The sequence below is a fragment of the Eleginops maclovinus genome, chromosome 4, assembly GCF_036324505.1.
Source record: "Eleginops maclovinus isolate JMC-PN-2008 ecotype Puerto Natales chromosome 4, JC_Emac_rtc_rv5, whole genome shotgun sequence".
Lineage (NCBI taxonomy): Eukaryota > Metazoa > Chordata > Actinopteri > Perciformes > Eleginopidae > Eleginops > Eleginops maclovinus.
The window spans coordinates 32,781,858-32,799,357 of NC_086352.1; the positions used below are offsets into that span (position 1 = coordinate 32,781,858).

The following is a 17,500-nucleotide window of genomic DNA, read 5'->3' on the forward strand; positions in this document are numbered from 1 at the left end:
GCCCCCTCCTCTGGGTGTACTAATGAAGAGACGGCCACTCCAGACGTGCAGCGCGTGCCCTACAACAGCTCCCGCAGATTCAAGGGAGAATTTCGATATTAATGATTTATGCCGTATTTGCATACAAACCTAATGCAAACCCACTCCAGATAATCATATTTTGCCAGGTCTGAATTGAGTTTTGCGGATGTCTTTGCCACCCCCCCCTGCCTTCTCCACCTACCGAATAACAGTGGAATGTCTGTGACCCCTAACACAAGGGGTTTACAAGTGGACACATAAAGAGGGGCTGTAATAGTGCGTTTTGCTATGAAACACAAGGGTCTATTTTCTCATCCGAGCTTTGTCAAACAACTGAAGTGTGTGTGTTGGAACTGGCAGCAGTCACAGTAGTAATGATAGTCGAAGGAAGGGTAGTATCAACAGGCGTGGGAGAAGTGAATTTACCCCAGTACTGAACGGATATTCTACTCAGTTTATACTGCTGTATGCTTTAGGTCACTGCATTCCTGCATTCAAGTATTCTTTTTACAACTATAGTTATTGGCACGCAGTTTTCACAAATTGAGGATTTTACATTTCAATAATCTATGATACAGTAAATTGATATTTAATAATCATTGAACATATCGGAAACTGGACATAAATCTTCCATTTCAGTGTATAACAGACTTGTTTATAAAACATTGTGGTATAAAATAATACATATTCTGCTAATTTTCAGGTTCATATTTGTATTCTGTGCCTCTACTGTGACATGTCTCCAAGCTGTAATGTTCAAAAAGCTATTTATTTTTCTCATACTGCCTGTGCACCTCTTTACACCCTCTGTCTGAAACCAGAGCTCAGTCTGCTCTGATTGGTTAGCTGGCCAGCTCTGTTGTGATTGGTCAACCACTCAGAATATCCCGCTCTTTAGACTACCACCTACAATGTAAGCCCTAGCCAATAAACGCGCAAGTCGTACATACTGTGATTTTCTTATCAACACTAAAAAACACTGGGTTGACATTTGATTTACAGCATGCAGTCCATCACAGGGTTAACACTGACTCACGGTTAAACCTATAGGTAGATTATAATTACAATCAGAAGACTTTAAATTAACAACAAGTAAGTCCTTATCTGTAAAGGTCAAGCATTCCTTAGTTACAAAGGGTACTGCCCACATTACATAGCGTGTCTTCAATTACGTTCTGATTAAACACAAAGACATTCCTCAATTAAACGAAACATATCCACATATTTATACACCAATCTTGTATGGTTAGAAATATTTCCAAGTAAGTTATGCAAAGAGCCCTGCTCCATGACATTGCATAATATTTTGCCAGATGGGAAGGTCAGGTGAACATTGGTAGCTGCATTGCTTCAAGAGGATACTACTGTTTTATTATAGATTATCTTCTATCAAATGTACCTTTATGAATGAAGAAATTAGCTCTTAAACTGTTTTGCGATTATTTTATTGCCACATGAATTAAGAAAAAAATATGATTGTAGTTGATAAAAGTGGGACAAATAAGAAAACGTCAAGTTGGTAAATTATTCCGAGATTACATTTAGATTGAATGTGATCATGAATTGGATACAGCAAATGAGTAAATACTATACATTAATTCAGTTAAATACAAGATTCTGTATCTCACTGTTTGTATCCTTTTTATTTATTACATTCTTTATTATTGTGCTTGCTTTTCAAATATGGGTAATTGCCAAGTCTGAACATTCTTAAAGTGAATTTGTCACTGATAAATCTCAGTTTACACAGTTAGAACTAAGTAATGTTTGTATTTTGTCCATTTTCTATCTCTATATTATGTATTTTAAAGCTTAATAGCAATTTTGGGGTTTTATTTCCTCCTATAAGGCCCTTTAGAAACAAGCACTAAACACTGAAAAAGCATTGTAAAAAAAAGAAAAAGAGAAAACGCATTTCCTTCTTGGGTCTCAAGGAGCGGCTGTAACCTTAGCAGAATCATGAAAGTTGACAGTTCATTTTTCACAGGGTCATAGATCGACGAGTCTTATAAAGTAATGGGCTTTTGGGAGCTGGCTTTATGAGAGCTAAGATAGTTATAAGACATGTGGAAGAGATGGCACAGGGAGCTGAGGTCCTGCTCTTACTCATCCAGGGTTATTCCCTCCATGCTGTGGAGCGGGAGGGAGGCGCTGCACTTCCAGTAATATAAACGCGTAATAAAGATTAATCTGTTGCTAGTCGGCAGTCTGATAGCTTCTAAACTTGCTTGAAATAAGGCTGAAATCACTTCAGGGCCAATCTCAAGACCTTTAGTGAGTGTCTGAGATTCCTTTGTGGGTGTCAGGGAAAAACACGAATATGTGTTTGTCTAGTGTGTGCAGTGCTCAGAAATTGAATTTGTGTTCCAAAAACACATGTGTATTCATGACTTTGGTGAAAGTGTCTGTGGATATATGTGTCTTCTGTGTGTGCGTTACAGTGCAAGAAGGTGTTAAACACACTCACCAGGTGCATCTGGCCTCTTCATGCCCCCTGTAGGTGCTCCGCCTCCCAGGCCATTGAATGCGGGAAGGTTGTCATTGCTGTAGGCTCTTAGGACAGACAGCATGTTCATCTGCTGCTCTAGGTGGCTCTGCTGCTCAGCTTTCAAGAGTCCGGGAGGCCCTCCGGGAGACAAGAGGGCCAGGCCTTGCTGCCATTGTTTCTCCAGTGGCAAAGCTTGGTTCTTGGATTGGGGAACCATAGACAGTGGTGTCATGGTAGATGCTGCCAAACCACTCCTTGGGGGCAGGGAGGAGTTGTCTTGAAACAGTTTGGAGTGGTTCTGGAGGTGGTCAGAACTTAGAATTTCTTGTTCTTCTCTCTCCATGTCCATATGCCCATCCTCATCTCTTTCCTCCTCCTCTTCAGCCACTCCCCGCTCCTCTTCCTCTTCATCGGAGTGAGTCTGTTGCAGCTGTCTTTTAGGGGTGGTTGAAGGAGTGTCACTGGCACTGCGCCGCCCATCCTTTACCAACTCGTCATCTGACCCAACCAGGATCGTCTTCGGTGTCCCCCCTCTCCACGATATGGTCATCTCCAGCTGAAGGTGCTCCTCCAAAGATCTGGCTAGGTAGGTCAATACCCTGCTCAGCTGGGCCCAAATAAGCTTGAAGGCCCTGGTTGGCCCTCTGGGATCCATCATACATGCCACCAAACCTCCTGTAGAAGTCACTCTGGAAGGGGTTGTAGGGCTGGTCCATGTGGTTGTTCCAGCCTCCGTGGTTTTTCTCTCCATTTCTATCTTCTTCTTTGTCAAGGGCACCACCAGCATTCTTAGTGTTGGTGGAAGTATTGGGAGAAGTCTCTCCATGAAGATCCTTGCCTGTCTCAGACCGCTGCTGTTGGGCCTTACCCAGGTGGTTGGCCTGGAGGTGCAGAGCCATGAGCTCCAATGAGGAGGTGGAGTAGGAACAGAAGAGGCAGCCATGCCATGCCACATTATCATGGATGGTGGTAGTAGAGCCGGGGATCGATCCGGATCCAGACTCAGGCCGGACTGACACAGACAAATCAAGTGGTTCATACTGCGACCCAGGTTTGCCAGATGCTGGTTTCTGTTTGACCTCAACCTTATCTTCCTGGTCAGCCGAGACGACCCGCTTTGCTTTGGGCTCGCCGTTGTCATGGTAGAGCTGGGCCTGGAGCTGGGCTTGACTCTGGTTGTCTTTCAAATCCTTTTTCATGGAGCTGAGGACGAAGCTGTCCATAAAGGCCTGGAGAGAACCTTGAAAGTGAACTCCGTTTCCCATCATGCTTTGGTAAGCCCTGCTTAGGTCGGAGAAGCTATCTGGCGCTGTTGAGACAAGGGCGGACTGGCCATCGGCAGTCTTCATGTTCTCAGCAGAGGAATCAAAACGGCGGTCTCCGCGCTCACGATCTCGGTCGTGCGGGGACATCATGCCAGCCGATGCCCACTGATGGGGCAGCAATGGACCTGTCCTGAAGTCCATGTTGGGTGGCATGCTCTTGAAGACATTACGGAGGACATCCGGTCGGGCAAAGATTCCGCCACCGGTTGCCTTCCCGTGATCCTCCTTGTGGTCAGAAGAAGCGTTGTGGCAAGAGGATGGGGCCGAGGCGGTGGAGCCGTTCTGGCGCTCACGGTGGTGGCGCTCCAGGTGGTACTTCAGACTGGCAGACTGGGTGCCGGCATAGTCGCAATGAGGGCACCGGTAGGGTTTCTCTCCTGAGAGGCCAAGAAAGAGACAGAGAAACAGAAAGGGAAAGAGCGGGAAAACAGTGAATAATTAACCTGATTATTAGATTGACTGGATATCAAAATCTATTTATTGGAGCAGGGAATGTGGACCCTAGGGTCATGTAACCTCCCTGAACAAAGAAAATTAGGTCAAATGTGCAGAGCTAAAAAAAAAAAAAAGATATGCATTTCATTAACTTAGAAAAAAAGAGGGTATATTGCAATCACCTTGGTTTTAGTGTGCATCTAAACACGTGCTATTCCTAACTCCTAATAAAAGGTTGATGGAAAAAAAAGTTAAGACAATAAAGCACACAGTTAAATAAACTACAAAACAACGGAAATGAACAGGATCCTGCACTGAATCAACAATCGCATGCTTTTCAACCGACATCAACTCAATTGGTAAGCATGTCATACTGCCAGTGTGTGTGTGTGTGTGTGTGTGTGTGTGTGTGTGTGTGTGTGTGTTTGGACTGGGATAGGGTGGTGGAGTAGGCATCTGAATATGGGTCGATCCAGCTCGATCCAGCCCCGCCAAGTGAGCCATTACTCACATCAACACCATAAAAAAAATGTCACCATATGGTGCTTTCAGTCCACTACAAGAGATAATATTTTCAACTGACAACAAAACTGTCTCGATGCTATCTCTTTTTGTGAGGGTGCGGCTGGGCCTATTTGTGTGTGCTTGTGTGTCTGCAGTGGGGTCACCTGCCTCCGTTCCGGCCTTGTTCGCTGTCAGGTCTGAGAGTACAATTTCTGGGACATTCTCTATTTGCAGTTTATCTTGAGAAGCATAAATCAGCCAAGGCATAACATTTCCCCAACCACTACCACACTGTGGAACCAAATATGTATGATACACTATGTTGCACAAATAAGTCAATGAGTATTTAAAAAAAAAAAAGAAAAGAAGGAAAAAGGCAACATATGTGAACCACATGCTCGTTGCAGCAAAGCCCTATGTTAAAAAATAATATGATTCAATACCGGATAAATATATCAAAGAGATTTACATTACGGTAAAGAAGGGGTGAATGTGTTGTGTAACATTTACATATATTTATTTATGCTGCACATCCATATTAATGAATATTCTTGATAATGGTATAACACCGGCATTATTCTGCCAGAAGTGGATCTTCCATTGGAATGATACTTATGTTGAAATAGAACACATCCTGCTAGCAATTATAATAGGCTTGGAGTCTGAGCCAGATTTGGATTCATTAAACAATGAACAGAGAGGGGAAAAAATGCTAAACTGGATTTTTTTTTTTTAAATATATACATATAAAAGTTCCCAGAGTGGAATTTCTGTTAGAGGGATAACAGTGACTGTGTGAAAAGAGAGGGGGTTTGCTGGAAAAAAAGAATAAAAGGGATGAAGGTGGCGTTTTGTGTGTATGCACATTTCTATATATACAGTATAGGGCTATAAACTGTTTAGATTATACACATGGAAACCATTTTATAAAAGGAAAAAAGGCATTGTTACGCAAGGCTGGTTTGAATGATTTAAGTCGGGCTGTGTAGTAAATCATGGATATAATTAGCAAATGGCATACTGCTCAAGTAATTTATCATTATTTAGAGGGCACCATTCCAGAAAAAGACTGCGATCTGCAGACCTACTGCAGAGTTCTCAAATAAAGGGCCACAAACACCAACTCAATACAATATTGATACAGCACAGAGAAGAATAGGAGGGTGTACAAAAGAAAATTGAAGGTGGAAAGGCTGAGGAGAGGAAGACAAAAAAAGAGAAAGGGAGCGTGCAGAGAGTCAGATAGCCCTGATATCTTTTATCCTACGCTAGAGTGGCTATGAAGCATAGAGTATATTCAAAATAAACCATACGAGATGAGCTTTTAACCCAATAAGTGCTTCTCCTGTGAGCTGCCGAACAGAGGCTCAGTGCTGATTCAATAAGGAAACGTCCCTGATGCAAATGATCATTCTCAATTCCTCTAACTGGACAAAATGATATTCTAGGAGCCAAATTAGACAGAAATTAGACTGATCTGATCTTTTTTTTTTCTCTTCTGTCTTTTCTTTCCTTATAAGAGGTTGTTAATGTTCATGGGGGGAAATAAAGATTAATGTACCATCTAAATATCTAAAATGAGAATGAAAAGCACAGAATATTGTGTGTTTGATACTATTTTGATGTTAAACGGGTATGGCAAACTGAAAATATAAATACAAACGCCATGAGAAAGCTATCAGTTGATTCCTGTTTTTCATTAAAATTAAGCATTTAAATATATCTGGAGCGAGTGAGACAGACGACAAGTGCATTTTCTGCATCTACGTGTATGTGTGTGTGTGTGTGTGTGTGTGTGTGTGTGTGTGTGTGTGTGTGTGTGTGTTCACCATTTGGAATGTTTATGCATGCTTGTCGGCCTGCGCCTTTGTGTATGTGTGTGCATGTGTGTGTGTGTGTGTGTGTGTGTGTGTGTGTGTGTGTGTGTGTGTGTGTGTGTGTGTGTGTGTGTGTGTGTGTGTGTGTATGTGTGTGTTTGTGTCTTAGAGGGCCATTTGGACTGGCTAAGACATCTGCTCCATCATACGTCAGGGGCCTGGTGTGACATCTGGGGAATATACTGTATCCTGCCTTGCAACATTACACACAATTTACTGCTAAAGGTCATTATGTACCCGTTAATCCACTTTTAATTGATATCAGCGCAAACAGCACAACCTCCCAGCCACATGACAGATCACTGCCGCCACAAAACCAGAAAATTGCAACCCGGGAGTTAAAAATAGAACTGTAAACTTTTCGCTGTTGTCTGTCTTTGCTTCGGTAAACTAATTTGGACATTTTGTTCCTGCCAAAAATATATAAAAATACATCACTGCTGCTTTTGTTGTTATTTTACTTGAGTTCATAAACATCTAAGTGACATCTTGGTGGCTGTAAATCATGCTCCTGATGATTGCTGCCCCGGGATCTGCCCTTCCATAGTGTGTTTACACTTCATGTGGCATGTACTGATTTCATCTGGCTTTGTGTGAATTGTGACAGCGCCATAGAAACAAGTAAAGATAAATACCCCAACCTGTACAGAGGGGCAATTAAAATGGCTTAATAGATATGACATACTGGAAGATGAATTTCCATTTGGCTGCAAGAGGGGGAAAAAAACACCAATGGGATGTTTGAAAGACTGAATAATGGATAGAAGCTGTTATACATCTGTTTCAAGTATATCTGCTTTAGTTAGTGGTTTGTGGCGAATTTAGAATGCTGTCAGGGTTAACAGTTCAATTGCTTCGGGGACAAAGTGACACCATAGATGAACAAAATATACACTCAGTAACTTTGGATGAATATGGATGTATGTGGAGGGAATCATTTGTTTGATGGGGACTATTTTCAGCTGCGGATTAATAAATGTCTATTGCTTGACGTTGATTTAACTTTACTTAATCAAGGGGTTTTGTTGCTTACACAGTAACCAATGTGTTTCCTTAGCGAATAATGTTTAAAGGGGCCCTATTATGCTTAATTTCAAGTTTAATATTTGGGTTTTATGCCTTACTGTGACATGTCTCCATGCTTTAATGCATTTAATGAAAACAGAGCCTAGTCTGCTTTGATTGGTTATCTGGCTGGCTCTGTTGTGATCGGTCAACTGCTTCGAGATGTCCCACCCTTTAGCCTATCAAGTACCATATGTTAGAGTGCTAGCCAATAGAAACAGGCGTTACATAGCGAAGTCACTCGAAACTCCCTCTATTGGGAAGACAGGGATTGTAGCCTTTGCAGACCTTTTACATGCACTAAAACCCCCAAAAGCATAACAGGGCCCCTTAAAAAAAACAGATTGCCTCCATGTTAAAAGTGGAAATTGACATATATTGCTTGAAATAAATAAGTGAAAGCACACAAAAAAAAGTAATAAGTCGTCAAAACATATTATACAAAACCATTCTAGGAACAGTGTCTGTATTTATTGGATAACCATGGAGCATAATCAGGTTTGACTAATTGGTTATGAGGATAAATTAATTTTTGGTCTGGGTCTTTTCATGGGATTTGAATTAAATATATACTGTATGTATTGCTGCTATTGTTATATCCTTTATGTAAGAAGTTAGGAGTAAATTTATCCATCTAAAATTCCAGGAGTACAGTTCAATTGCTATCGAGGGGGGAATCAATCTATAAATACTGCACGCTGTATTGTGTATGCATGCAGATGCATGCTTTGAAATGCACACAGAATGTCAAATATTAATTTAAATCTAGCTGTGTCATTGTATTCAATAAACAATATGGTAGGGATAGGAAAAAATACCACTTAGAAAAAAAGGCATCAGCAGGGAACAACTTTTATAGGATAAAAAGGGAGAAAGTGGTGAGAGGAATGGAGAAGGAGATCACAGGTCCCTCTTGATTCATCCTGATTACAAGGTTAGGTTAAGGTTAAGTGACATGGGCTAGTCTTGCCTCCCCTCTTTTCTTCCTCCCTCCCGCTCTGTCTCTCCCTTCTCCTCATTTAAAGGTGAACAGGGACTCTTATTGGTTATGCGGCCCTGCCTGAAGTTATGTGTGGCTATTGTCAAGAGCGAGGACCTTTTTATTTTTTACACACAGCTGCTTACTGCTAAATAGTGCCTTGTCCAGAAGGGGACAATCTGGGCCTCTAATTGCTGTCACTGAAGCCTAGATTCATTATGTGACTTTCCCATTAAAATGTGAGCATTAATTTGTATAATGAAATATCACCCTCTGCAGTGTGTTCATTAGCTGTGGCCCCACACTGTAGCGCCACAGCCTGCACAATGTTAGCTACCTAGAAAACTGTGGTTAATTTTCCTAATGGATATTTTCCCACTCACTGTTCAAGAGGAAATTAATACTGTAACATTAGCTCTTTAACTTTTGGAGAAATTCAAATTCACTTAATTCCTTTCAAGCCAGCGTTAGCCGCTCATTAATCTGTGCGTCGTGTGGCACAATGCGGACTCCACCGTCTCCGTAAGCAACTCCATTGTGTCACTCACGTTGCATTAGGATGAAGGGTGGGAGCTTCGCTGTCATTTGTAAATTTCTCCGTGTTGTCGCCAGAGCACAGAGAGGATCTTTAACCACTGCTAAAGGCATGTTGTGTTAAATGATTAGGTTAGGTAATGATTTAAAGGCCAGATGTTGTGGACGCATCAAGACTATACTAAAGCTGTGCTTAGATAGGCCCACCACCAGAGATACATTCCATTCCACAAGAAAAACATCCTTAATCACTATTCTTACTTTTGTACCTCCACAAAAAGCCTTTTATTCTATTGAAATCCCGAAATATGAATGCATAGAATATACTTTGTGGATGGAATAAGATGGACGTACTTGTCTGTGTGTGTTTTGCAAAACGAGTTAGCTAGGCCTATAGGTCTCCGCTTCCTCCATGAAAATATATGGCCCTCATGGGTGTCCTTACTGTACTACTCAAAGCAGACATAACTCAGCTCTCTCACCACCAGATAACAGATGCCCCGGGAAAACCACCACTATCCCCGGCTACTCTACAGTAGCCTGGGATGGCTTGGCTCGGACCTGGACGTGCTATTTAACACAGGGATCCCAATAATGTTACACCGGACGTGTTAGCGCGCTTAAAGCATTGCCTCTTAATTCCGCTTTAGATCTGAAGTCCGCACCACTTCTTAAGTAAAAGCAAAAAAAGGGGGGGGGGGGGTAGAGTATGGGTGGTCTTTTATTCTGACTCTTAAGTGCAAGGAGGAGGGAGAAAAAAGAAAAAAAAGGAAGCGAGACAGAGAAAGAGAAGAAAAGTAAGCATTGATTTTTTTCAGCGTTTTAGCCTCAGCTTCTATACTGGCACTCAAGGATTACTACGTTCTGAAGTGTAAACCTAGAAAAAAAGGTCAAGACAGTAGGACTAAGCTAGTTAAGAACATTTCAGGACTTTAGGGGTACTAATCATTGACTTAGAGACATAGAAATTACTCCTACGTGTTTGAATATGTTTTCTTTGTGTTAATGTTTTTTCAGGAAAAGAACACATATTTTTCATAGGTTTAAAGATAAAAAATAATGATATGATTACTGTTTTTGAGCAGATGGCAAGGCACACTATCTCCCTGTGAATCACATTACAGTATTAAACTTGAAAGCCCAGGCCCACCGGCCAGAATCAGACGTCCTTGTTTTAAGGTGACCTGTGCATGGATCTATTTGTGACTTTAACCTGGATAGTCATTGGGGCGTTTGTACCTTGCAGAGGCTTAGAAACTCTGGCTACTGTCCACAGTCCACATCATTACTCTGACTTTAGCCTTAACCTCGAAGCAACCACCGGCGGACAGGTTATCACAGAAGCGCCTGAGCCGTGGTTGGTGAGATGTAAGGCAGGAAATACACAGCTCAGAGGGTTAGGCCGCTTGGCTGCAAAATAAAGCTTAATCTATTAGGCACATCATCTCACGCATATCCCTAAACTGTGGACAGGCCGGCTTTGTTTTGGCTCGAAAGTTATTGAGAGTTAGCGAGTGTGAAATTGCCCTCCAAGTGATGTCATTGGAGGACACTGAACCCTTGTTGTGATAATTAGAGCTCAATGAAATGAGCACGAAAAAACGGAATAATAACGGCCTTAAGCCTCAATGAGGGACACTGTTAGGAAAGACTTATTCCCCCTCGCGAACAGTTTTGTTTATTTGTCTTTATGTCATTGTGAATAAATGCATTGCAATCAAACATCTGATAAGACCACACGGAATAATATTTCTAGGATTACATCTAAACAGGATTATGATTTAGGTGAGAATCACAGTAACTGATGAACTAGGATTCCTGGGTTTTTCAAAGTTCCGGTTATTTTCAGGGTACTGCAGTAGGGTTTGGAGAGTGTGACCATATGTACACTTAATTTAACTAGAGGTAGTTTCTAATGGCAAGTCTAAAAATCTGAATGTATTACTTTTTGGTCTGGCATTAAACAAATAAAGATTAAGGGCAACTAATTCAGTATCAATTACAAAACCAATACCCAATCACTTCATCTGCATCATATCAATCATATGAAACCAATATTTGACTAGGCCAATACTCATAAACCAATATGTCAGTCTAACCCCAGAAGTAATGTCAGTGCATCTAGTGAAGTACATTTTGCATGAGGAACAATAAATGTTTAATTGATAGAGAAAAGCACTCTGTAGCAGCAGTTTGCTAGGGTTAGTGGACGTACTGACCTGTATGTATCCGCAGATGGACCTTGAGGTGGTGGGAGGTGCGGAAGGACTTTCCGCAGTAGGGGCAATCCTTAGAGGACGAGGCCACGCTTCGCTCGCGATGCTGGGACAGAGACGGCTGAACGCTCCCCGCCGCCTTCCCCAAGTCCTCCCCAACATCTGGAGCACACACAGAGACAAGACAAGGGGGGAGAGACAAATGGAAGGTGTGTTGAGTGCCACTTCAAACCAGCCCACCACACATCATAACACAACACGTCTTTTTTTTTTTTCATTCTTTCTCCTCTGTCTGTCAGTCATTGTCCCTACATTTTTCAAATGTGCGAACACCACACAAAGTCATCCAACAGGCCGTGCTATTTTCCTCCCTGACAGAACGCTGACAGTTCATAAGCTTTTCTTTAGAAAGTCCTGAGATACACCCCCCCAGAACACACACCCTCAACACCAGCGCCTTTCCCTTTCTCCTCCTGTTTTCTTTTCTTTTTTTTTATCCTTGCTATCATCATCGTTCGTATTAAGCATATGCTGGATGGCAGTGAAAATGAACAATGCAAAATAAGACAGAAAAAAAAAGAAAAAGGGATAGATTTGGCTATGTCAGCATCGCAGGATCTCCTCGCATCTCTTCCCCGCGACCTGATTTTGACAGGTAGCTGTCAGAGATATGATAGGGTGATAACGGCTCTGACCCCGCCCTCCACTACTTCCTCCGCGTGCGCCAAAAAACGATGATGCACAGTTTAGTGCAACAGCAGTCTGTTATCAACACAATCACCTTCCCCGAATATGAATCTAAAGATGAGTGACGACAACCTGGGAATGTGTTGACAGCAGCACAAACCGAGGTGAGGGTGTCACTGTCGGATTGTACACACTAGCCCTGTTGTACGGATGGTTAAGAGCTTGTGATGTGCTGACAGTCATGGAATTTAAAGGTCTAAGCAACACAGTTAAGTAAAAAAAGAAAAAAATGAAACCTCAAAGAAACAAAAGAGAACACACAACAGATGCTTGATATGTCGTGTATCTTGAAGCTGTTGAATTAAAAATATCTGTACTAGTTCCGATAGCATTTGATGGGCGTCACTGTGCCGAGGGTTCAACGGCATGCAACTGTCTCCACAGATTTCATAGGAAATTCATGTGAAAATATTTTTCTTTTCTTATTTCGGGTTTAGTTTTTTCTTGCCACATCATTTATTTATCTAAAATGTGTACTGCTACGAGATTCGCAAACTTTGCGGTCTTGAGCAAATGTTCGCTTTGTTGAGGTTACAGAAAAGAAAGACATTCGGATTCTGTAGCCTAAAAAAAAGGAAGCATGTCAATATATGACCAAAAGAGGAACAAATACAGTTAAAAATGTTATTTATTTTTTAATCTGTCACATGATGTGGTTTGTCTGGAGGGGAGGGAGCAAGAAAAAGAATCAAAAATCGAGCAACCCACTTAGGCGACCACGGCGCACAATAAGGAGCATTTTTTGACATTAGCCTAATCTTTTATTTTTCTGGCGCTTCCCAACCCATTCCAACCCCTCCTCTGTTGGGGAGTCAAATAAGGTTTACAGAATGGAAAGACCCAAGTCAGCAAGTCCTCGTACACGCTGACACTAAACACACAACTCCATTCAGCGGTGCTGCTATCAGGCTGAGGGCTATTTATCACAAGTGAAACTGAAAGGCAACCGTAATGTAAGTCTGTGACAATACGCAGATACTGAATACCAGCTGCTTCTACTTTGGCCTGGCAACAGTGCCGTTTTAATTTTTATGTACCAGCGAGGCGAAAGAGGCCGAGAGACAGTTAGGTTGGGGAAGCAGATGTTAAACTGTGGATTGCGTTTTTATATTAACTTGCTTTTTAAACAATATGTGACATTACACAGGGAGAGTGGAAATAGAGGAGTGGAAAAAGAAAGTTCTTTACAGATTGTACGTCTACTTGTGTATGGATAGGGACTGAGGGCACCAATAAAGTTACTAAAATGAAAAGTAAACAAAAGGTTGGGTTGTGAAAATGGGAGATTGTTAACTTCATAAAAAGTAACACTTGACCTTCGTGATTTGCTTTAGACACATTTTGTTTATAATATCAAGTGAAACTATATTATGATAAAAGATGTAAATATATTTGTTTTTCCATTCTATATGCATGCCTGTAAAGCCCAGCTTCTTTAGCACTTTGAATTTTACACACTATTATGCCATATGGAAAGTTTTACATGCATAATTTCTAATTGCATAATTTAAGGTGCTAAAAGCTGAACAAAATATACTTAATTGAGATATTATAGGATTGGCAGTGTTGCTTCTTACCCATTCAATGTCCCAAAAAGTATCGATGCCTCAATCTAAATGTTTTTTTTCATAAATTGAAACATATTTAAATCTCGATAAAACCATTGTACAAGTACATTTAAAAGGACAATAATCTTCCATAATCCCTGCTTATGTCAGTACTGTATGAACACATAAACTGCATCCCCCCTTTTGTTCTTTTGCATTTTAATTTGTCCGGATTTAAAAAAAACAGCCCGTTGACAGAAAATAAATAAATAAAAGCCACTACAATTCCCAGAGTGCTTGGCCCAGGACGGCACCATACTGTAGCCATAGTTGCCTCCTCATAAACATATTTTGAGCGGTCTACTGTACAGATCCCCTTTTGGCAAAGACTCCCCAGATCGTGTAACAGACAGAAGCCCACCTGCCCACCCCAGATGGGGCTAAAATTAAAAAATCCAAAACACAGATTAGAAGCAGGACAAACACCAGACCACACTCCCCAAAACACACACAGACAGACACACACACACACACACACACACACACACACACACACACACACACACACACACACACACTCACACAGTCTCTCTCTGTCACACACATTTATACACAGATACGTCCTTGTGTGTCAGGGTTAATAGTGCTCCTGTAAGAGGAAGACACATTACTGAGAGGAGGAGAGTGTGCTCTCCTGGCATATAACAGCCCTTCAATAATAAATGGGCTTCACACGTTCCCACACACACACAACAAAGAAAGGTAAAACAGAACTTTGTGGTGTGTTTCACGCGAGTGTGTAAGCACGGATGTGACAATCCGCGTCATTCCCCGGGTGTCCAGCATGCTCGTCTTTAATCAGTTGACTGATCCGTCGCTTTTAATGCGACTGTTCCAATTACTGTAAAAGTCATACTGCTCCATATAACCACAAATATTGACACTTTATTGCACAACACATTTATGACATTTTGAAGGTCACCCCGTATATTAGGCATCAGCGTTCACAGCTGGGTGTGTGAGACTCTCAATCGCTTGTTGACACCCAGCCGTAACTATCCGGCGAGTATTGATTTCCCTTCCACATCTTCCGTCTTTTTTATGCAAAGAAGATTCACCGTTGGAGACGCAACGTTAAAGTGATTGTCACAGGTGAGCCTGTGGCGTTTTATATATGCGGCTGTAAAGGCCAGCTACTGTTACACTTTCACTTTGCACACACTATTATGCTATTAGGAAGACTTGACATTTTATGGTCAGAATCTTTGAATATAACTCTAACCGTAACCCAAGGACCGCCAAAATAAATATTTATATAAAGATAATACAACATTGGTAGTAATGCTTCTTACCCATTAAATGGCCTAACAAAGTATAAAAGCCTTAACTTAAGGATTCATTTCATGTAAACATATTTATATAAATGTATAGTACAAGGACACAGATCTTCCAGTTTTCCTGTAACTGTGTCAGATTCAAAATTCTATCTTAGGCGGAAAACAATGTCTACAATTATTTGATATTTGATAAAAGATGAGTATTTACAAGACAATGCATCCCTTCTCATGAAAGGCCTCTGCTGAGTTGACATGTTTTATTTCAGCCAAACCAGCAAATAATCCCCACAAAAGAACACAATTCATACGAGGAATAAAACCACTAAAGGATTTGTCTACATTCAGATGCATCATTATCCATAGGATCTTGCTTACAATGGCTATAAATTCCTTGTTACCTTAAAAATGAGACCAACATATGCATATAGGGCTTGTAGCTGAGGAGCTTTTCCTGTTATTATTTTTTTTCCTAGCATAAAGCCAAGGCCTAAGAGTTTAATAAAGGATTCAAGCCACTACTACCTCCTTTTCCCTAAATTCTCCTATCAAGCTCATTCAATAATGTGTCGTCTATGAACCCGTCACTCGCCTTTACCCCAGGAACAAACATGAAAAACGCGACTGTGCTAGTACAAGAATATCACAGAGAAGGAAAAAAAAAAGAAGAGAAATACATGTATAATTCAGCTGTATCTGATCTGAGACCAGCTCCTCTCCCCTCTGCCTTTACTGGTGTCACGGCGGCGTAATGGAACATGCCAGAACAAAGGCTCCGAGATCAGATTGGAGCAGAGTTGAGCAGGCCATCTGGGAGGCAGGCTGAGTATCAGTCACTCTGCCTGCTGTCTGCTGCACTCACACTCCCCTCTGACTAACTGTGTGCGAGAGTGCAACTGTGTGTGTGTGTGTGTGTGTGTGTGTGTGTGTGTGTGTGTGTGTGTGTGTGTGTGTGTGTGTGTGTGTGTGTGCGTGCGTGTGTGTGTGCGTTCGTGCGTGTGTGTGTGCAAGACACCTCACTCCTTTTCGACAGCACGTCACCGGGATCTAGCGACCAATGCATCGCCACCACGGGGGGATACGCCACCAGGGCAGACTCCACTGCTGACTGACAAATATATAAATTGATAAGGATCTATGCCCTGTGTGTGGGTGAGTTCATCTATAAGATCTTGTGGGCCCCCCTGGGATAGTCGTACCGACTTTACAGGGACCACACCCAGTTTCCATTAACGAAGAAAAAAGAATCAACAAAAGCAAAAATAAACAGCAATGATTGTGTGTATATGGTGTCGAGGTTGCGGGTTGGTGGGGGGTAGTGGGGGGGGGGATGCCAGTTCCTTAATGGTCTTCTTTCAATCACACTTTGCACTCTAAACGTTCTGTGGTTTTGATTAGTATGATATCACTTTCAGGAAATAAAACTAAAGGAGGGGGGGTATGGGGGGGAAGCACATCAGTCATAAAAACACAAGATGTTTTGCTTCTTGCTCGGCCATTATTCTAATGCATCACGTGACTCCCGCGGAAGCCCGACAGCCTCTCCCCGTAGCCAAATAACTGATTGGGGGTAGGAAGGGGGGGGTGCTGATTGACGGAAACAGTTTGAAAAGGGGAAAGATATTAAGAGAGATTGGGTGAGAGGTAGAGAGGGAGGGGGGGGGAGAGAGAGAAAAAGAGTAAAATGTGATGACATCATTTGAAAGGCATTAGGCTTTTAAAAATGCGCCCGGGGGGACTTGATTTTCTTACACCAGAGCAACACAACACCATCCGGCCTGATGCTCGCTTGCTCTCTCTCTATATCTCTCACTCTCTCTCTTTCTCTTTCTCTCACACACACACACACACACACACACACACACACACATACACACACACACACACACACACACACACACACACACACACACACACACACACACACACACACACACACACACACACACACACACACACCTCCTAACACCCCCTTCCCCTCTCGTTCTTTTTTTGATTTGGACCACTGCCATCTTTGTGAGCGTCTGGTTCATGCGAGTTAATCAATTTGAGGTTTAGTTACACTGCTGATGCTAGCATTCCAGCCACTGCTAGAACGTAATCTGAACTCGCAGAATTTATTAACCAAACACCAATTATCATTAAACACTACTGCATTATCCCCCTCCTTTTACTACCTGACAAGGACTACTTAATGAAATTTTAGATTAAAGTTATTTGGTGCATGATTTATGGGCGTTGAGAAAGTCCTAATGCAAGGATCTCTTGCAGTGCAGATGCTTTTGAGGTTGTTTTTTCTTTTTTTTTCCTAAGGTAGTACACCAGAGATCTGAGAAGTCTCTAAGGTATTACAACAACCAGGTCTATAGACCAAAAAGAATGAGAAGAATAAAAGAGGGGGAGCCAGAAAAAGCAACTGTGTTCCAAA

At 41.8% G+C, this 17,500-nt stretch overlaps 1 protein-coding gene across 1 annotated transcript in view; it reads right to left on the reverse strand.

Annotated features, from left to right (window-relative positions):
- The window catches only part of znf536 (zinc finger protein 536), a 206,290-nt gene that overhangs the window by 44,984 nt on the left and 143,806 nt on the right, over nt 1–17,500 (reverse strand). The window contains 3 exon segments of the mRNA XM_063882540.1: nt 2,489–3,020; nt 3,022–4,211; nt 11,448–11,606. Of these exon segments, the coding sequence (XP_063738610.1) occupies nt 2,489–3,020; nt 3,022–4,211; nt 11,448–11,606 (1,881 nt within the window).